General features: G+C 39.5%; 3 protein-coding genes across 7 annotated transcripts in view; 1 reads left to right on the forward strand and 2 right to left on the reverse strand.

The window, feature by feature from the left end:
• Nucleotides 1-677: 677 nt before the first annotated feature.
• Vps45 (Vacuolar protein sorting 45) lies at nt 678-4,666 on the reverse strand. Its single transcript, XM_026631341.2, has 8 exons — nt 4,337-4,666; nt 3,605-3,803; nt 3,329-3,478; nt 2,702-2,961; nt 2,363-2,497; nt 2,048-2,188; nt 1,409-1,792; nt 678-1,262 (listed from the first exon to the last, which is right to left on the reverse strand). The coding sequence occupies exons 1-8, from the start codon at nt 4,427-4,429 to the stop codon at nt 921-923; spliced, it is 1,704 nt and encodes a 567-aa protein (XP_026487126.1). The 5' UTR covers nt 4,430-4,666; the 3' UTR covers nt 678-920.
• Nucleotides 4,667-5,183: 517 nt separating this feature from the next.
• Mdh2 (Malate dehydrogenase 2) lies at nt 5,184-9,304 on the forward strand. Its single transcript, XM_026631342.2, has 6 exons — nt 5,184-5,428; nt 5,535-5,745; nt 6,728-6,924; nt 8,022-8,261; nt 8,469-8,561; nt 8,681-9,304. Exons 1-6 carry the CDS (start codon nt 5,351-5,353, stop codon nt 8,888-8,890), a joined length of 1,029 nt encoding a protein of 342 aa, XP_026487127.1. The 5' UTR covers nt 5,184-5,350; the 3' UTR covers nt 8,891-9,304.
• Nucleotides 9,305-12,207: 2,903 nt separating this feature from the next.
• LOC113394141 (uncharacterized) overlaps nt 12,208-21,540 on the reverse strand; it is a 115,929-nt gene continuing 106,596 nt past the window's right edge. For 2 of the 5 annotated variants that reach the window (XM_064218273.1, XM_064218269.1), the window contains 15 exons: nt 20,892-21,230; nt 20,221-20,678; nt 19,361-19,564; nt 18,797-19,027; nt 18,334-18,657; nt 17,855-18,128; nt 17,422-17,647; nt 16,989-17,069; nt 16,627-16,807; nt 16,194-16,291; nt 15,616-15,853; nt 15,053-15,336; nt 14,781-14,939; nt 14,457-14,671; nt 12,208-14,381 (listed from right to left, as the gene is read on the reverse strand). In XM_064218273.1, the coding sequence (XP_064074343.1) occupies nt 14,257-14,381; nt 14,457-14,671; nt 14,781-14,939; nt 15,053-15,336; nt 15,616-15,853; nt 16,194-16,291; nt 16,627-16,807; nt 16,989-17,069; nt 17,422-17,647; nt 17,855-18,128; nt 18,334-18,657; nt 18,797-19,027; nt 19,361-19,564; nt 20,221-20,678; nt 20,892-21,230 (3,437 nt within the window). In that variant the 3' untranslated portion in view covers nt 12,208-14,256. The remainder of the gene's footprint in view (nt 14,382-14,456; nt 14,672-14,780; nt 14,940-15,052; nt 15,337-15,615; nt 15,854-16,193; nt 16,292-16,626; nt 16,808-16,988; nt 17,070-17,421; nt 17,648-17,854; nt 18,129-18,333; nt 18,658-18,796; nt 19,028-19,360; nt 19,565-20,220; nt 20,679-20,891; nt 21,231-21,540) is intronic. The other 3 variants (XM_064218271.1, XM_064218272.1, XM_064218270.1) reach the window with 3 other exon arrangements.

Consider the following 21,540-nt stretch of genomic DNA (forward strand, 5'->3'; position numbering starts at 1 on the left):
TTACATGAGATTGTTTATTTACAAGAATTATTTTTTGTAAACGTAATATTGAAACTTAACAGGCATTTTTAAGCTGCATGAAAGTCCACCTTAAATTTCATGGCTCAACATATAAGATCTTGGATAATTTTGTCAAGCTGGTGATATTTTCTCCTGACCAATTTCTACCAGGTTTCCAACCTAAGGCTTCATAAACTATAAAAACTAACATATAAATCGTGAATTATGCCTTAGTTTTATCTAGTAATTAAAATAAAAATATATTTCTTATTTATTCCAAGCATTGACTTATATTCTAAACGCAAGTGGAATGAAATTTTTGTAATAGAAAATTATTACAAATCTCAGTACGATAATTTAAATACTTTTACTATATATTACAAAACAATGACACAATAATTACAATACAATTTCAAGCTTTACAGATAATAATGCTGTCACTACTGTTAATTTTTATTCCGTATTAACGGTATTTGTGATTGCAATCGAAGATTAATAGTAATAATTTAATTAAAATTGGTATGTAATTGTAAATCAAAGAGTTAATTCATTTTCGACTCTGAAAGGAACGGTTTCAATCGGAATATAATAGAAAAATTTATAAGTACATATTTTCCGCCATTTATATTATATTGGTTTTAGGAGTTGGTTTTCATGTTATAGGCAAAAAAAGAGCCTGTCCTTCCTTGAAGTTCAAGTTTGCTTCATACCAAATTTCATCAAATTCGGTTCATTGGTTTGGTAGTGAAAGAGCGACAGATAGACAGACAAGAGTTTCACATTTATAATATTAGTATAGACGAAAAAGTAGAATTTTAGCAGAAACCGACTGTTAATATGCTTAATAATATTAAAGTTATATTACGTAGTTTTTATAGCAATAAATTACATAATATACAATTATCAAATCATCAAGACATTTATATATTCCGAATATGTCTTGTATGCGTTCTATGCACACCTTGCATCGCATGCCTAATCTCCTCCAAGTACGACGCGGAATTGTGTATGGTGGTACCACCGAGTACCACTCTGACACCTGGATACGCTTGGTTAATTTGGTGGACACACAGAGACTCCTCGTAGGTGGCGCCTCCGACGATGAAAACGATGATGTCCTGTGGTCGTTTGCCCGAAGACAGATAGTCACCCCCGACCGCGGGATACAGGTTTTCGCGAAGTTTTCCCTTAATCAGGTCCTCCAGCGTGTCCTTGAGGAGGGGTGTGTGCTGCGTATATATGTTTTCGACGCCACTCAGGCCCTGTATTCAAGTTAAAAAATTGCTAGAGCATTACTCAATTAGGATGTCAAATCAAAATATCTTCAATGCGACTAGATTTTTACAAGAATTCATGAGTCAACCACGGGCGACATGGAGTCACTGGAGAGGAAGAGAAAGAAAAGGACCTTGAAAAGCCTCTTGGTGATCTTGGCGGCGTCCTGCAGGCCGAAGAGGTCGGACTGGCGGGCGTGCGCGCCGCCGTACTCCAGCGCCAGCACGGGCGGCGCCGCCTCCCCGCGCGCCTTCAGCGCCTGCACCAGCGCACCCAGCGCGTTGCCCGCGTGGCGCTCGTAGCGCAGCGCGTACAGCGCCACCAGCCGCCACAGCTCGCTGGGCCGCACCGTCTCGTCGCCCAGCAGCGCCTGCAGCCGCTGCAGGTGGCCGGCGTGGTCGGACTGGCAAACCAGCTCCTGCTCCAGCTCCGACACGCGCAGCAGCGAGCGCCCCGCCACGCGCGCCGACAGCTCGCCCACCACCGTCACGTGCTTCGTCACCGTGCCCGACATTTTCTGGGCCGATCGTTTTGAAAATATAATCGATGTGACGGATGCATCTACGTGTGGTGATGTTCCCACTGGAGGTGATAATAGCACGAGTACCGTCCAAGAAGTTGGCGCCGATCTTTGACTCGGCCATTTGGAAGATATTAAATTAATTGTTGAAAGGAAAACAAAGAAAGAGAATGACCCAATAAAAGGAAATTGAGCGCAAATTTCAAATTTTAAAGTTGCTCTTAAAATGTTAATATTACTTTTGCTTGTTACCTTAAACAATGGATATGTTTCAACAAAGTTCTTCATGTCTGCAATACTCTCCACTTTTTGATGACTCTTGGCCTTCTTTTGGAACTCGTCCATGAGAGACTTCATAGTTTGCCCAATCTCACCGAAATTGGAATACAAGTTCTGTAAAAACGACAATCAGACGATATGTACTACGAATTAGCTCTTCGACTTGACCTGTTATTAGTCATATCTACAAAAAATATATTGAGCAAAGTTGACTACTTATTATTACATACAATATTTATTTGTCCATTGTCTTGCTTTGTACATTATTGAGATACAATAGGAACAGACCTTAGCGTAGAACTCGTCCTGCTCCGGCGCCAACACCACCTCCCGGAAGTCCTTGGGCACGTCGGGCACGTCGGCCAGACTCACGCGATTATTGTTGATAGTGAGCAGCTCGTGCACCATCGCTTGATATGTCCACTGACAAACAACAATTTCAATAAACTCTTTGGATAATACAATCGAAAAATCAAACATTCATTTTTACTGAATACAATGGTTTTAAACCACTTCAAACTATTTTTAATAAGATTTAATAGAACCGATGGACAGTTTCTTTAGGACAACTAAAATAGTCAAATAATAAAGTAAAGTAAATAGTTACTTTACACAATGAACCTTTACCTGGGTTAACAACGGCGTCACTGGGTCGTCTCGCCTGTCCAGTATGAGCAGCTGAGGGGTCGGCAGGTCCCCGTTGAAAGGTATGTTGTTATCCATCAACACGGCCTCTCGCCGCACGAGATCGCGGACGCGCTCCGCCAGCCGCGAGCAGGCCTCCGACCCCGCCTCGTAGCGGATCACGGGCCGACGCTTTAGCGACAGCAACAGAGCCAGCAGCCCTTGTGAGCAGCGCTGTAAGTGCTGCTGATTCCAATTACGGCCTGTACAGAGAAGTAGATAATACAACCAGGACTTTGCAGGCCTGGACTGGTTTTCTCTGGACACTCACATTTCACCTAAGCATAGAAATGTATTTAGTTAAATAGGGAGGGAAATGTCCAATACTAGAACATTTATGGACTTTTATTTCAATTTAAATATCAAAAAATGTATGGCTAGTCTGGGTAAAGTATTCCTAGCAATAAAAGTAGGGTTATTTTTTATATATTATTGGTAGGTGGACATGGACCATCCGATGGTAAGTGGTGGCCACTGCATATAAACCCATTCGTGCCAACCTAGGGAACTATAATGTAAAGTGTCTGTAAACTCTTATTTTAAAGTATTTTTAAGTTTTCTAATACATACCATGCAAACAGCCTACAATATTGAATGAAAACAAGTGACGATCCACAGCTAGGTAGTCGGCAAATGTCTCTTGGACCTCTCGGACCGCTTCCTGCTCGTCACACTCAGCTAATGTCTTTATATCAGCCTTTGACACCACATTGCTGAAATCTGTTTGCCATAATTATAATTAAAAGTTATTTTGCAAGTGGCATATTTATTTAAATTGAAATAAAACAACCAACTCATTTTAAACTGCAACCTCATCTCATTTATGCAATCAATCGCAATACTTACATATAAAGTAAACACCATATTTTGGACATCGTAGTTCTCGTGACAGCAAGGCAATATTCTCTGAGGTCGGTCTCAAGAAGACGATACATTTCATATGTTTCAAATTATCCCACTTTGTTTGACTATCAATCCTTTCGAATAAATACACTTCCTTTTGTAATATTTCTGATTGGCTAAAGACCATACTGACGATGCTGGTCTAAAAATGAAATGGAATAGATATTTAAATAATCCTAATAACTTACAGGTATTCAGAGTAAACAGCTTTTCTTTACTAATTATTTATTATGAATTAACCATTTTTTCTTAGTTTACAAATTAGTTTTTGATAGACCTTAAGTACTATGCACCCTTTAGGTAAGTAAGACCCACAAGACACACACAGAGTCAAATTATCAGTCTATATTGTAACAATTTTCCATAATCAAATTTACAAATCTTAATTTTCTTGTTAGGAAGTTTTGGTTACAACAAACAGAGCACACATACACGCAAGTCAGAGAAACAGAATTCTATACCACAATAATCCCTAGTATTTAAAAAGTAGTACTTTGATCAAAGGTATAAATTATTTTTTTACCCTCAAATAGATCATGTGCCAATAAAAAATGCAGCATTTTAAGTGGTGCAAATTGTCATTGTAGGTGGTGATACTAAATTATTGCTATAGTGCAACAAATGAATTTGTTACACAAAGTTTGGTATAATTCCAGTGTATGTTAAAGCACTTACTGTGTCTTTATCCATTAAGATTACTTTCATGCCTGGTCCACTTTCTTCGGTCATCTTAGTTATATACATTTTAACTGCCTGTATAACATTCATTTTTATTTTATTTATTTTTTACGTCTACACACTTAATCAAATAACTACTTAAACACTGAAGTTTGTAACAATATGGTGGTTAATAAAACTTGAAACCATTCCAAATACAATAACGTATAAAAATACTATTAACTGAATTGCAAATTTATAAAATAATGCTGAAGTCTGATGGCATTATGTAGGCAATAATAAATTATTAATAAAATTTTAGGAGATAAAATTATGATTTTGACAGTTGCATTTCGTTCAGAAATTTGATTAAAAAAACAAACAAATGTATCATCCAGTAATTTTTAAGTTTAGTCAAGTTAAATAAATCTTTATTATAAAAAGTACAGTGTTTACTACAATTTGAACAAATTAATAGTTGATGAATAATTTAAATACAAACTAATAATAATACGCAATAGATCGCAGTTTCAAAATCAACTCTCATTAGTTATATTGTATATTTATTTGCATCGTTTAAGTGAGTTGTTAATTTGAGTCAATTATATATTTAATTTAATTTACAAGATACTAAAAATTTTATATGTAAATTAGATCTTTTTGTTAATCAAAAAGTATACATAAATTATTGTATGTGTATAATATATGTATATTTTTTTATTAAATACGTTCTTGATAAACTACATTAAGAAATATAATAATAATATGTATATATTAAATTAAATATAAAGTAATATAATATAAACAACTACAATATTACTTAGGGTCGAGTACAATACAAAAACATTTTATCATGAATGCGAGTTTTAGTGTCAGATAACAAATTAACGATATCATACGAGTACAGTGACGTAAAATTACATCACTAGTTATCTCACAAAAGTCACAAAGGTCGGCTGGGTCGTGGGGTCCGTCGTGTAATTACAGAATTGTTCAATTTATTTAAACTTTCATTGTACTGATCGTGAAAACATGTTCTCCCGCGCAATCAAACCAGTTGCCTCAGTGGCCGCTCAAAATGGGCTTAAAAATTTCTCCACCTCATCACAGGTAAACCTTCAATTTAATAAATTATTAACTTTTTCCTTGCTTATTCTTTTCATTTTACAACACACACAATTATATGTTTAAGTCAATTGTTTTAAATGATTTGTAGAAAAACTTCAAAGTGGTGGTGGCGGGTGCCGCTGGTGGCATTGGCCAGCCTTTGGCGCTGTTGTTAAAGCAAAATAAGCTGGTTACCCGGCTTGCCTTGTACGATATCGCGCCAGTTACCCCCGGAGTGGGTGTCGACCTGTCTCACATGGATACCCCTGCCAAGGTCACTGGACACCAAGGCCCGGATCAACTAGCCGATGCTATCAAAGGTAGGATACAATGTTCATTCATAAAATCGTGTATAATTGTCATTAATAGTGTTACATAACTAAACATAACCTATACTCTTGTACATATCTCTCAAGGTCAAGGACAAACTTATAAATAAATCTAAATATAAATTCCATGTATAGTTTTTAATTTAAAGAAAGTGTATTACACACATTAATATTGTATTAAATACTTTATCTCCAATTGGAATTATATTTTTAACTAATATCGAAATTGCAAATCAAAGGTATATTTTGAACAATATTTAAATCTATTGTCAAACAGAGCTAAGGTAATAAATGAAATTCATACTATTAATTATGACACCAGTTTAAAATATATTTATACTATTTTAAAATGTCCCATTTTACTGAATAGTTTCAAAGAACTCAATGATAAGAAGATAATAGAATATTTTAACATCATATAAAACATTCATTTAAGATCAACTAATAAATTTACTAATTAAAAATAACATATGCATCATCTGATTCTCTGTGTATTTTTTTCAATCATCACGAAAAAAAAATATCCAGATTAATCATATAGGGAAAATTAGCAGTGTTTCTTTGGGCTGATCCCTTGAACCCTTGATCTACATCAAATATTGACATGTTTAATCCACTGGACTATCTCTGCTCAATTACTATTTCTATTAACATTATATTTGTGTTAGAATATTAAACTCAACAAGCCATGGATAGAATCAAATGTACAATATTGTTATATTATATATTGTCGAGCTGTGCTGAGAATTTGTATGTTGAATTTGTGTGAATATCATTGTGCATTATAATATCAAGGTCAGAAATCTGGATCAATCTTATTTACATTTAAAATTTGCCATTAAATATTTTTCAATCAATTCTCTAAATAAATACAGTGCAGGATATAATATAATTGATACCCATAGATTTTAATGACTGAAACAAAATAATACCAGTTTATATGAAACTACAGCAAGCTCTCATATCACCCTAGGTGCCGATGTGGTTGTGATTCCTGCGGGTGTACCCCGCAAGCCTGGTATGACTCGTGATGATCTGTTCAACACCAACGCATCTATTGTACGGGATCTTGCTGCTTGTGTCGCAAAGAACTCTCCGAAAGCTATTATTGCTATCATCACCAACCCTGTCAATTCCATGGTTCCTATTGCCTCTGAGGTCATGAAGAAGGTACGTGGTCAAAATAAATCAAATCTAAGTATATAGCTATAAAGTTATTAGCCATGAAGTATATTTAAATATATAACTGCTAGAGTTAGGCAGCAGATATTGAGGTCTATTCTGTAAATCCAGGGTCGGGCTAATGAATTGACAGTCAGCTTTTCATCAGGACATACTCTGTACTGCTGTGCTTATATCCTTGTGCATTAAACAACAAGTAATATGTTTATTATATTTGTGAACCTCTATCATATTAAGATATATGATAAAGTGTATCTAGCTTCCATATGTAGACCATTCATGAAATACATATGCATTAAGGGGGACTGAGGAGGGCACGTACATTTCAGTGTCACGGAGTGAGATAAGAAGGTCATGAACATTAATTGAACAAAATATAATTTCAGAAACTAAGTTTATTGACACAATTTTATTTTAAAAACTTCACATAAAACTTATGTGATGCATTTTGATGTATGTCATAGGTTAAAAGTCTTAGCTTCCTAAGGTCAATGTAGTTATTGACACCAGTTTTGCATGTGGGAAGGTAGGAAGGAGTAATATTTGCAACTCTTTGAAAACAGAAATAGATAATATTTTTAAACAAATGAAAAAAAATACAAGAAAATTGTTTATAAAATATTATACAAATTTTATAAAAGATAGATTACAATGTTTTAATTTCCAACCAATGCCAGTGGTGTGCATATTGTTGCAATACCAATAATTATTATTATATTGCTGTAATTGCAATAACTTGACACAATTTTATATAATTGTATAAACATATTTGTGCTTACTTTTCAATTGATGCTATAAATTATATATTGAATTCATATAGCACTTGTTTTATATAAATATAGTTGATAAAATAGAAGTGTGAAGTTGTGTTGTTTTAATTGATAATAAAATTCCTCCTACAATATGTGTTCCCACATCACACCTAGTTTGGAAATAGTTCTAAGACTTCTTCAGAATTTTTATAATCTATTATAAGCTATGCAAAGATTTGACTTTCATTGTTGAATTTTCAAATTTATATACTTTTTGAGAACTGTTTTAATATAATATTTCATTATTTTTATTAAGTAATTTATTTTTTTCAGGCTGGAGTATACGACCCTAACAGGATCCTTGGTGTCACTACATTAGATGTTGTCCGAGCGGCTGCCTTCATTGGAGAAATCAACGGCGTCGACCCTCAGACCGTCAGCATCCCAGTCATCGGTGGACACTCAGGTGTCACCATCATTCCCCTGCTCAGTCAGAGCAAGCCTGCCGTCAAATTATCCGACCAGGGCAAGATCGACGCTTTGACAAAGAGGATCCAGGAAGCTGGTACCGAGGTCAGCTCCTCGTTTAATAGCAATTACTTTACTACTCACTTACTTTTATTTACTTTAAATATAGTTTAGTATTTTATCTATTTTGATAAAGACTAACATTTTGTAATACCATCATTTCGTTTTTATTATAATTACTTAGGAACCCTCTATAACGCTGTGTGAAGCTACCTCCCTGTTTCTTTACATGAGTTGTGTCTTTATGTGTAGGTGGTGAAGGCGAAGGCTGGCGGCGGCTCGGCCACTTTGTCGATGGCCTACGCTGGAGCGAGGCTCACCGGCTCCGTGCTTAGGGGACTTAAGGTAAAGCCATTAATGTAATTAACTAAATAATTACCACGAAAATGTTCATAACAAAAGAGGTTTTACAATATATTATTTTTTAATTTTTCTTCTTTAAAATATTTGTTATCTTCCATCAGGGTGAATCCAACGTAGTTGAATGCGCGTACATTAAATCAGACCTCACAGAAGCAACCTACTTCGCCAACCCCGTAGTTCTCGGCAAAAATGGCGTCGAGAAGAACCTCGGCTTCGGCTCACTCAATGACTACGAGAAGCAACTCCTCAAGGCTGCCATTCCTGAACTCCAGAAGAACATCAAGACCGGTGAGGATTTCGCCAAGAAGTAAACTCAAAATCTATGACACGAGCCTTGGAGACCAGATCCATACGAAACGAGTCTTCGAAAGTAGTGTTTTAGCCAAATATAGACAATTCGACCTAAAGTATGTAAATTATTAATTTTACTCAATAACTGTTAAACACTACTGCTTGTAAGATATAAATTAGATTTTAAGAATGTAAGTGAAAAATGTCAAAAATTTTCTATCTCCTGGCTGTACCCTTCGAAAGTTCAATTGATGTGTGGATGATTTTATTAAAGTTATTTTTATGTTAAATAAATCTTTGGTTATTGCATTTTATCGAATATTTATTACATGTTTTTGTGATACAAGTATTTTTTTGTTGTTACCGAGTGACTGCACCGTGAGTATCATACCATTATCAAACATATTCATATTAAACTAAACTGAATTTTATAATCTTGTTTTATTTCCTGCGTTAATATTTTAATTTAAATTATTGATAGACAGGAGTAGAAGCTACAACCGGGTTATTGAACTCATTTCAAATAGCACTTAGTACATTTACTTAAAATATTTATTTACTGCAACAGTACGAACCTTTTTACTAACAAAGTAAACAAGTATCTAAGGATCAATCGAAAATTTATTTCAATCTTAGGAGTTAGAAGTTCTTTTGAATCATTTTATAAGATTAAACTGATAATGAAGCTACTGGTTGAGAATGTATTTTCTACCGAAAAGAAACGGCATGAAGCGCAATAGTTACTTTTTCCACCGTTTCAATGACAAAGTTATAAATCATCCACGTTATTGGCATCATATAATCTGAGTAATATGCCTTATTTTTTAATAAAAGAGTTAGATAACTATTGATTGGCAATGTCGATTATAAAAATATATTTTTTATTTTAATGATAAACAAACGATTATTTAATAGGTACTTACCTACCTATATACACAACTAGTTGTCTCCTGCGTATTTGCTCGCGTTTTAGGGGTCAGTTTTAATCGTCAGGTGTTACTTGTTAGGCATAAAAGTAGCCTATGTTCTTCCTTGCAGTTCAAGTTTGCTTCATAACAAATTTCATCATATTCAATTTAGTATTTTGACCGTGAAAGAGGAACATACAGACAACAGAGTTACTTTCGCATTTATAATTTTAGTATAAATTAATTAAGAGGAAAACAATAATAAAATATTTAATAAGTAGGATTAAATTTTAGATATATTACAAAATAGACTAATTTTATTTTGAAAAATACTTAAATTTTGGCAGTGCTTATTGTGATAAACATGAGAAGGTAAAAAGTTTTAGGTATATAGACTAATATGATAGATACTTTAATCGAACTAATCTGAACTATAATTTAAATGTTTCAAAAAAGTATGAATAAGGAAATTAAAAAATGTGGCTCTATGTAAATTTTTAATACGGAAATAAATAGTAAATTAAAAAGCAAGCAAAAATATTGATCGAAGGCGATCGAAAGTGACATCTTGAAGTAACAATCTATACAAATTTATTCACAGTAATTTGAGAAAGGTCTAAAGCCACAAACGAAAAAAAGAGGGATCTTTTTTTAATAAAATAACGTATTTCTGGCAGGGGCAGACTAATATTTTTTCTCAAAAATTGGCAGTTCTTCATTTAATAATTTTGATTATTGCTATTTCTTATAAAGGGTTCCGCGACAAATTAATTGATTATACGTAGTTATTATTTGTATTGGTGTTGATTTCTTAAACAAATTCGATATAAATAAATAATAAAAAGAATGTTAAATGACAGACAGTTGTATATTTGTTTAATTTTAACAGAACATGAACAATATCTTCATACTTTATACAGTCTTGCACGTGAACATTTGTTTTGACACATCACTATTTAAAGTTATCTAGAATGTCACATATTTTGCGATAAACTCGAAGATGGGATTGTTTTTCATAGAATTCGATGTATATTTCTACGATAAGAAGCACTAGGTAGGCGGAAAATACGGTAACTCCAGTCCATGAACGATTTTTTGGATTCCCATAGCTCACGCGTGTACTTTCGGTCATAGCGCTCATTTGGCAATAAACCAATGTTTATTTTTGAAAGTCAATTGGTTTTATTGAGTTTACAATAAGTACACTTTAAATAAAAAATAATAATTACTATTTTGTTTGCCATAATAAATAATGAATAGAGTACGAACTCTAAATTATTTAAAACAGGGTCACGCGCTTGGTACTTCAATAACACGCAACCAAACTAACGACAAATAAAAAGTAGAGAGTAAAGTAGATAACTTATAATTACGTATTATCAAATTTATAATCGTTACTGAAGTTAAAGCTGAAATGTTTGTATATTGTATATATAATATAAATCCAATAATTCGTTTGCTAAAGATTAGCTACAACTTTTATCTGGTATAATAAAACAATAAATTGTTTTTTAATTTTTATAGCAATATCTTTTCGGAACCGTGTGTATAATCATATTTCACCCTTAAGAGATTAACCTGATCTGATGAGTATTCAGTAGTAAAAAGATTATTCCTTGTGTGATATTATAAGCATCACAATTTCTCACAAAGCGGTTATTATAATTTTTTCCGTATATTACGGTCAAGAAAATATGTAAAGAAGCAACAGTCAATTTATTATTTATCATTATTAATAATCAATCATCGTATCTTTGCATGCTTTTTATAATTTAGTATGTATGTGTGCTATAAGTATAAAACATTTTTGTATCTATGTAACGTACTTAACGTTTAGAGTACAAAGATAAACAACTTTGACCTTGAAATCATCTGACGTCATTGGTCGGTCTCTAAAATAATCTATGGTTTCGATTGAATATGAGCAAAATTGTTATCAGAATTTTGGAAGTTAAATTGATTGGAATAGTGTCGTATTGTACTAGTTATTTTAATCAAAAGTTATATTCATGAGGAATTGTATGTAGTGCATAATATAGGTGAGCTATAATCAAATTGCATAGAATATTTAAATATATTGATAAGTATTTGTTAGAAATATTAATAAAAAGTTGTAAAATTGTCTATGACTAAATCCTATTGTCTTTCATTACTTGAGACTTGAGTATATATGACAGTACGGCAAAAGGCCATGGTAAAGTAGGGTCTAGGACTCTGTAGTGATAATCAGTATAGTGTATAATATAGTAACCAAACAAGATCAATAACTGAAAAGTTATCAATACAATCTTTACACGTTATGCCATTGAACAATAAATATTAAGTTTTAGTATAGTATATGTTGTATATAAACGCTATATAATATAATAGCAAAAATATTGACGTTAATTTCTGTATGTATGTAAAATGATTGAAAATAAAAAACAATATAGATTTGCATCTTATTTATTGATCTGTCCTCCCAAAACTTTGTTTTTACTTAAGATCGGACTTACAAGGATTATCTTCTCTTTCGACTACTTAGTACGTTACATTATATAAAGAAATCACAATGTGTGCGGCCGCCGCCGCCGCCGCCGCCGCCGCGCGCCTCGCGGACTCTAGTTACGTTAATCAGTCGTTTTATTCACAATATTTGAAAGACATGTACAAACACCACACCCGCTTGCGTGTCCAACCTCCGTTCAATTAGCAAAGACTATCTACGGCTCGATTTATGGTTAATGTCAACACAATTTTTACGTTTAGCTCAAATAGGTTTGTTCTTTATTGAAAACATATTCGTTTTAATTATTTTTAAGTGAAAACAATGTTGAGGTGTCGTTCGAGACGCACGCAGCTCACCAGCGACCGGACACGTCAGACGTCAGACGGCAGTGCGCGGGCGGCGGCGGACGGTCACGGACACGGACGCGCACGCACACGGACACACACGGACACTCTCGCACTCATAACCCACTCCCGCTCAATATTTATACCCGGTCCTCGGACCGACCTAACTAGAAAATGAAAATCTCTATCGTACTCGTTAACCTAACCTGTATAATTACAAATGCACAGTATGTATACATAATAACCATACACTTTTACAATATGTATATAATTTACCGTTTCGTTAACCGTGTTTACACTATGTATACGTATGTATATGTCGACCGGACTTCGCTGCGTCGGCGAACTATACATAGACGATCGATGCGCTATTTACACGAGACAAATGAAAATTCAACTACGCGTATACTAACTCGAATGATAATCGCGACAGCGAAATCCGAAGCGAAGCTATACAAAAAAAAACTTATCGTGTGTAAATCTTAAGCCTAGCGCGGCATGGCCGCCTCGAAACGCCCGTGAGCGAGGAATCTGCGAAATGCCCGGGCGAGGTCATATAACTTATACAAACTATCATTTACACAATTTACAAGTACTTAGGTGTAGACATGGACGAAGACGCGCGGCGATCCTACGCTACCGGTGTTGAGATGGAAGACTGGGTCAATATTACAGTTTCGCTAATGTGTGGCTGCCACTTAAATTTACTGAGGTATGCGCAGCGGCAGTGCTATATATTGTATTACATAGAATATAGCCATCTCAATTCTCGAACACACTCATAATGCCGAATAATGTAGACTCTGACCATCTGACAGTTTGCACGTATTCATGCTAAACTTTCAAAAACCTTTAGATTATTCTATCTCAGTGAGTCGAGATGACTCCGATTATAAATACATTGTCGCGTTTGTCTTGTATTACGGTATATAGAATCACATCGATCGATATACCATTTCGCTCCACATTATTCATCATTACGGTCACTACGACATTAAAAAGACGAAATAAGTGAAAAAAATAACAAATAAATAACAATTGAATATTCACATCATCTCACTCTGTAGTCATATGTAACAATATCACTCATCCCGCCAGTAATGCCGAGTGACTGCCAGCTCGTCGCGAGCAGATTCCTCCTCGCTCGCTCGCCTCTCACTTTACATAACTATATACAATCATTACATACATTTTCATTTATTTCAGAGTCGTACATAAAAATATGCGCGTGTTATTCGATTAGTTTGCTTCGCTCGTAAAAAAAATATCGGCAAATGGAGTCTATATGCGGAAATATCGACGAAAAATCGCGTTTCGATCACAGGATAATACGAACATCGTCCATTAAAGCTTCTCCACAGAAAACTGCATCCCTGCTTCGTTACATAAGAACTTCGCCGGCGCACGGGATCCACGGCCGAGTCCGCTCGCGAATACCGACACTCGCGACGATCGTCACTTCGAGTCCTCCAGTCACTGCACTCGCAGTGAACTCATTATCTTTCGTTGTATCATCCACGGTAGCCGTCCCCGTAGCGGATGACGGAGTGTCGCCCGCCGGGCGCGGACGCGGAGGGGGGCGGCGCGGGCGGCGGGCGACGCGCGCGCTAGGCTCGCGGGGGGCGCGCGGGCGGGGCGCGCGGCCGTCAGTCCTCGTCCGACAGCGGCTCGTACTGCGCCGACATGAGCGGCGCCGGCTCGGGCTGCGCGGGCGCCGGCAGCGGGGCCGCGCCGCTCGACACGCTGGCCGCGCTGCTCACCGCCGTGCTGCCTGCGGGCGGACGGAGGGTTAGCGACACGCTTGCTGAACGTGGGAACGCTTGGCGGAGCAGGGAGGCAGACTGACCGTCGGAGACCGGCGTGGCGACGTTGAGCGCGGAGTAGGGGTAGGCGTACGAGGTGGGGAAGGGCAGCGGCTTGGCGCGCTCGTCGGCATCGTTGCGCATGACTTCCACGATGCGCGTGGTGACGTAGTCGTAGGCGGTCAGTACGCCGCCACCGACGCCGCTGTACCGCCGCCCACCACTGCCGCTGCCACCACCGACGCTACTACTGCCTCTCCTGTAATAAGACGAGAAATAGAATTATCTCTGTGCTATATATATATCAAACGACCACTATGAGTTTTGGGATTATCTCCAATGTACTTCGGTCAATCGATTTAGCTCACCCTGCGTGGTGGTTGTCGGGCGGCGACACGGGCTCGAGGTAGGGCGCGTGTTTGGGCGCGTCCCGCCGCCAGTCGTCCGCAGACACGCCCGAACTCGCACTTGCACTCGTGCCGCTGCTTGCCACGTACGTGTCCGCCGTCGACACGGCGAAGCGATTACTGAAATATCAATTAAAATGTATTATTATGTTTAAGTAATGTGTTAAAATTAAATTTATGATATATTATTTATTTTACATGCAGTAGGAGATACTTATGTATCACCAACTTACTTATGATGCATGAGTGAGTTGGTGTTGGGACTGCTGAAGTCCCTTACGATGATGTTTGAGGCGAGATCCCCGAGCTTGATGCTCTTGTGCATCACAGGCGGTGTCTCGTCACGCTCGCGCTCACGCTCGCGCTCGCGTTCACGTTCGCGATCACGCTCGCGGTCACGCTCACGTTCGGGCTCGCGCTCACGTTCACGGTCACGTTCACGATCACGACCATGGTCGATTGAGAGCACGCGGTCGGGTGGAGGTTGCGCCGGTTGCTCGCCTTCGCGGATTATCTTCTAGACCAACAACAATAAGGTATAAGTAACTCATTCCACTTACTCAAAATATTATCGTACAATAAAAGGTCTAATCTTGTCCTTAAATGTATTTACTTAAAAAATATAAATATAATTGTTTAATTATTTGATATTTTTAAAATGATGCCGGATATCTAATACATTACCCAGCTGATTTCATCTGATTGTATTAGCTAATTAAACTATGTGAAATACAGTTCTAGATGACTGTTTTAATAATGTATTGGGATGTTTTAATATGTATGTATTTACACTCACCGGCGGGAATCTCTGGTCACAGGTCTGGTTGATCTGATGCGTAATGATGGCGTTGATCAGCGAGGCGGCGGTGAGTTTACTGCTGTCGGCAGGTCTCGTGCGATCCGCTCCAGCCGCCGCCGCCGCCGCTGCCGCCGCCGCGGTGCCAACCGCGCCCGCCCCTGCTCCCGCTCCCGCGCCCGCCACACTCGTCACTGTCGTTGCGACGCTCACCGCGGGCCGGCTGTGAGGCGAACAGCTAACCGGAAATAGACATTTGATTTTGATTATTTTTGAATCATTAAAACACGTTTTAGGCCAACATATTCCCATGATTCTTATAAATAAAACTCGGTATCATGGTAACCCTAACCATTCATAAAAAGAAAAATATGTAATATATTGATCTTGAGCTTTAGGACTACACATAGTAATTAGAAGTATCGAAGGTCTGCATGTGAGAGGTCGTGTACGTGTGCGTAGTATCGTGCGTGCATTTGCGAGCGAATGGCTTCGTGTGTGTGAGTGTGCATGCAAGTGGTATCGTGTGTACGTGTGCGTGCGTGTGCGTGCGTGTGGTGTGGCGCGTGGATGCGTACCCGTCCTTCCGGTCGAGCGCGTGCAGCGGGCGCTTGGCGGGCGCGGGGCTGTAGGGCGCGCCGGCGCGACGCTCCTCGCTCGACACGTTCTGAAAATACTTTTTGCTCATAACCAGGGTTTGCTAAAAGATACGTTCAGTCTACATCGACACTTTAAACTGCAGCATTATAGCCCAGAGGCATTAACTATAGTACTCCTTAACCGCTGCCAGTCAAATATAGACGTTTTATCAAACATTTGTTGTCAGGGAGGCAATGTCACCTAATATAATAAGTAACTAGTTATGCATTTTAATCATATCTTGGATACGTTTTAGTATTTATGGTTTATTATCAGTATTCCTTATTGTTTTGGAATAGAACTAAATTAATCGAACATCATCCCCACCCATGTTGTTTTAAAAAGATTTTAGAGACACTTATTTTATTATACCTGTGCGATTTGTAAGTGAAGCCGATCGATCAGCGTGTGCTGAGAATGTTGAGGATGCTGAGGATGTTGCTGGAGCTGCGCAAGCTGCTGGTGCTGAGAGTGCTGCGGGTGCTGCGGATGCTGCTGGTGCTGTTCGATCACGTAATGCCTATCTTGGATAGGTACCATCCCTCGTTCTCGACTGAAAAATAAAAAGAAGTTAATTTATATGAATCGACTCCATCAATTGTAAATAAATATATATCATTCATTTTAAAAAATAGTATTTAACTTTGTTAATACACATAATTAATATAGTTATACGATTGAAATTATGTTATATTAGAATGTGTAGTAATACATCGTACAGTATTTTTAAATACCTGTCTCGTTGTGGAGCGCGTCGATCCGTAGCGTATTGCGTGTGATACTTCTGCGACAGTGCGAACTCGCGGGACCCTCTACTAGAAAAAGAGTATCTTACTGATAATATATATATGGACATACAGATAATATTCGTTATTCTTAAACATTCGCTTCTTTTTATTTCAAGATGTTGACTAATCTCCTAAGTAGAGTAAGCTGCAATGGAGCAGCGTGCTGAAATACGCTCCAAGCATTCTCCTCAACAAGAAAGGAGGTCTTATCTTAGAAATCGGACATTGACAGGCTGTTACTCAATTTTATTTTATATTGAAAAATAAAATTATTGTTAAATATTCTCCTATAGACAATAAAGCAAAAATTTTTTAAGAAAAACCTTTTTGCACTGCTCGCCAACATTATTTACTAATTTCATCGTACAGGACCACCTACCTCATTTCGTGGTGCTGCGGGTGCTGCTGATGTTGCGGATGTTGAGGGTGTTGCGGGTGCTGCTGGTGCTGCTGATGTTGCGGGTGCTGCGGGTGCTGCTGGTGCTGTTGGTGCGGGTGCGCGTGGTGTAGGGGCTCCGGTGCGGGCTCTGGTTCACGAGTGCGCGGCACGGGCAGTGCCGGTGCTGCAGACGCTGCGTTCACCAGCGATGTGAAGGCTTCGTGACCTGTTGTAGAGGACATTGTATGTAGTCTCACTCGGGCCAGGTTATGCTGAATAAGCACCAGTAAACATTTGACTATTTTACGGGAATATAGTACGTATAGTATCCGTATCTTTTACCACTGATATCGACTTTTTACATATTCTTATAATCTTCGAGAGTCTATATTAATAATATAAACAGTTGTACTAAATCGTTCTCAAAACTTACCAGGGGGAGGATGGGGATGAGAATAAGCGTGTGTATGCCTCTGTATGACGGACACGCTGTCCCTATCCCGCCGGATTGGTTGATGCTGCTGGTGCTGCTGGTGTTGATGCTGGTGTTGCTGGTGTTGGTGCTGCTGGTGGTGCTGCTGATGAGGCGGCTCGGCGCGCTCTCTTCTCGTGCCACCGTGCATCTGCTGCGAGGTGATGAAGTCGGTCAGCATTATCTGCCGTCGTTCCAAGCCGTATGGTCCACGAGATACCGCCGCCGACGTCGCCTGGAATTACATTATAGTTAAAAACAGGCTGTCTGGTTAAAGATACTGTAACCGATCTAAATAATTAGAACATAATAATTTAGCTCGATTTATAAGACAGTAATATCAATCTTTATACTCGATATATTATCGTTTTACAATTCTGAAGATATTACATATAAACAGAAATGTGTTGATGGTATAAAAAGGTCGTAAGGTATCGTACCGTTGAAAATGACGGCGACTGCGGTCTCGGCTGGTTGGGGGCGCCCGCGTAGTACGCGCCGCCGGGACTCCGCCGTCTGTGGTAGTCCATGTTCCGCTTCTCTGGCAAGTGGTGCGGGCCGTGGACCGGCGTGCCGGCCGTGATGGAACCGGTTTTCTGTTCGAACCGAGTCTCGACGGGTGTGCCCAGTGTGATGGAGCCCTTTGGATTGGACAGCTTCAGAGTAGGGCGTGGTGAAGACACAGGTTTTGGCTTGGCGTTGTACGTCGGGGACTCGCGATCGGGCTGAGTGCGGTACGTCGCGTATTCTGCGTTGCGATGAGGCTGAGGACAGAGGGCACGGTGTAAATACAAGCGTCAGGGATGAAAAATTGCGAAGTTAACCTTACGATCGACTCATGAAAACAGAGTTTAAGAATTTTTGTGCGATATATTTTCTTATCGTGCTATATAATAAACGTACAGGTTTAGGCGGCAGGTCGTGCCGCGGTCGCTTGACACTCAGGTCGAGCAGCGGCTCCGCGGGCACGTGGGGCGGCGCCCGGGGCTCCACGTGCAGCAACAGCAGCTCCTTGCCATCGGGCGGTAGCGGAGTGATAGTGGCGCCGCGGTGCGGAGAGCGTGGGGACCGCGGGGAGCCCGCGTGCGCACCACTCACCACCGTCAGCGTGGCCAGCGACTCGTGACTCGACACCTGCGACGATCATCACTGACATTAAGACGCTTCCTTACGACCGAACGGTGAGCATGAACTCGCCAAGGTAAAATTATCAACGAATAAAGCGAATTAATTAAATAAATGTACAAGTTAAGTTTTGTCATGTTTCTTAGAACACGGTATCAGTACAGATACTTGGAGAAACACGACCAAATCGACTTCTATCTGAAAATCGAACACTAACGATAACAGTCATATTTAATTAAACAACTAATTTATTATCTACTTGCACCGCGTCCAACAAGAAAACGAGACGAGGACGCATCGAGGTACAAGCGATACGATGTCGGAGCCGGGAACGAGGCGCACCTTCGGCGGCTGGTGGTGCAGCGTGTGCGGCGGCAGCGGCGGCGGCCGGGAGTTCTTCAGCAGGCTGACTTCGATCATGTTGAGCACGACGTCGCGCATGGTGAGCGTCGGAGCGCCGCTCCCGGCTGCCGCGCTGCTGCTGGCCGCGCCGCCGGCGGCGCCGGGCGCGGGCGCGGGCGCGGGGGCGGGCGCGGGCGCCACCGACTGCGACACACCGGTTGGTATTCAAACTCAAGGACACTTGACTACAGTCGGAGACGAATAAATGAGCGTCCTAATATATAATACTTTTTCTTACAATTATATAAAAAAAACGTTGGGTGGGTAAAAACCATCAAGTGGTGTTGGTAAGTCAACGTCGCCTATAGATGTTGGTGCCGTATGAAATGATAGCCATCCTTACATCACTAGTGCGCCGCCACCTTGGGAATTAATATGTCATGTCACGTATCAATAACCCGAAGGAGCTTGTGCAGACGCAGCTCGTACAAAAGTTTTATTTTTATTGTAAAGAGTGTATTATGTTTCCATTTATCGAAAAAATATATTCACTCGAAATGGCTAATTTAATTTATTTAAAAAGAATTAAAATTATATCATAACAGAGGCCCCGCTCTAATACAGATCAATCTTACGTTCCCTCTCCGATGCGGTTCCACGCATTCCCGACGGAGTAGAGGCTGCGCTGAGTTAAATTGAGAGCAACATTTTCATATTCGCCGAGTAATAAAACAGTATCGCGAACTAAAAATGCCTCATTTCGGTTTTTAACATTATTTGCATAAAGGTGAATTGAAACAAGTTCTTTTTCTGTACAAGTTAATTGTTATCAGTAATACCAAATCTAATTAATAACATACCTTTGCACTGGGTGCGTCGTTTTCTTCGTCAGCCGTCTCCGTAGCCGAGGAATCATACTCATCCCGCCGATGCCTTCTGGGAGCCACTGCATCAGTCCGGGGCCCTGGTAGCGGAGGAGGTCTTGGGGACTCCGCACTAGCCGTATCCGTATCACCAGAGCTTAGTATGCTGTCGTCCGTGTCGCTGCCCCGCGAGGGTTGTCGTTCGCTGAGCAGCGTATCGAGCTGGAGTTTTTTTCTATAGGTGAAGTAGAAAGCCTTTAGACTGGCCGGAGTCCGTCCACTGGCGGCCGACATCCTTTCCCAGGCGGTGCCGTGCTCCCGCAGCAGTATTCGGAATTTGGAGGCCTCGTCCTCTGTGGGTTCAGGGGCGGAACCCCCTTCCCCTATCGTGTCTAGCCGTCGGGTTATCCTTTTGAAACAAGTTAGACAGCATTTGCTAAGATCACTTGGGATTTCTGTGAATTAAAAAAATATATAAATTAGTATTTTGTTTTGACAAGTATTCAAATAAAAGAAAAATATTGCTTTCGTTTTTTTTTTCCATAATAATAGTGTGAACTTTTCAGCAAAGGCAAAATATAATATTCACAATACATACAGAAGCGTCTTCACATCTAGTATGTGAATCTAATATAATCTTTAGGAATGTATAGCAGAATGCCACTTACGAAACTCATCCATGAGCGGCCTCTTTAAATCCTGAGGTAGGTCGTGCCAGCGCGGCGGCAGGTGCCGCAGCCGCTTGGCCCTGGGCCCCGCACACGAGGGCACCGTGCACCTGCTGCGTCTCGCACGCACGCAGCGGCAGTGGCACGCCTCGCACACCCTCGCACCCGTCATCGACGGCTCCAACCCGTATTGGGCGGCTCTCGACGGCGCTACCGCCCTGGTGGCACCCGTCGCCGAACACACGGCACATGCGCTTGCAGTCACAGTGGTGGTAGTGGTGGTGGGCGTGCTTGATGGTGGTATCGTGGATGATGGAGTACTCGTTCTCTCCGTAACCGCTGTAAAAACAACTTATTGTGTAATCGAATTTGATTTATATACTTTAATTGTAATTTTATTTAATTTTAATCTAGTTTTCTAGAAACCGGACATGAAAGTTGAAGTGATAAACATAAACATACGAGAGCATTTAATTAAGGACATTCGACGTTGGTCATATTTATAATATATTTATCATGAACTTTTATACAAATTATTACCACACATTCATCCAATAACTAAATCGTGACGCGTAAATAAATTCAACCGCAATGCAATTAAACCACTATCAAATCCGGATCGCACTAAACAATTAAACATTTAGCCTTA

Source organism: Vanessa tameamea, chromosome 21, assembly GCF_037043105.1.
Source record: "Vanessa tameamea isolate UH-Manoa-2023 chromosome 21, ilVanTame1 primary haplotype, whole genome shotgun sequence".
NCBI classification, from domain to species: Eukaryota; Metazoa; Arthropoda; class Insecta; order Lepidoptera; family Nymphalidae; genus Vanessa; species Vanessa tameamea.

What these genes read in the sequence shown, in the direction of transcription:
- Vps45 (XM_026631341.2), bottom strand. Translation starts at nt 4,429, where the DNA reads ATGAATGTTATACAGGCAGTTAAAATGTATATAACTAAGATGACCGAA. An exon ending in TCTTAATGGATAAAGACACA is followed by an intron (nt 3,804 to 4,336) that starts GTAAGTGCTTTA and finishes TTTCATTTTTAG; the next exon opens with ACCAGCATCGTCAGTATGGT. An exon ending in TCACCAAGAGGCTTTTCAAG is followed by an intron (nt 1,263 to 1,408) that starts GTCCTTTTCTTT and finishes ACTTGAATACAG; the next exon opens with GGCCTGAGTGGCGTCGAAAA.
- Mdh2 (XM_026631342.2), top strand. Translation starts at nt 5,351, where the DNA reads ATGTTCTCCCGCGCAATCAAACCAGTTGCCTCAGTGGCCGCTCAAAAT. An exon ending in ATTTCTCCACCTCATCACAG is followed by an intron (nt 5,429 to 5,534) that starts GTAAACCTTCAA and finishes AATGATTTGTAG; the next exon opens with AAAAACTTCAAAGTGGTGGT. An exon ending in TCCAGGAAGCTGGTACCGAG is followed by an intron (nt 8,262 to 8,468) that starts GTCAGCTCCTCG and finishes CTTTATGTGTAG; the next exon opens with GTGGTGAAGGCGAAGGCTGG.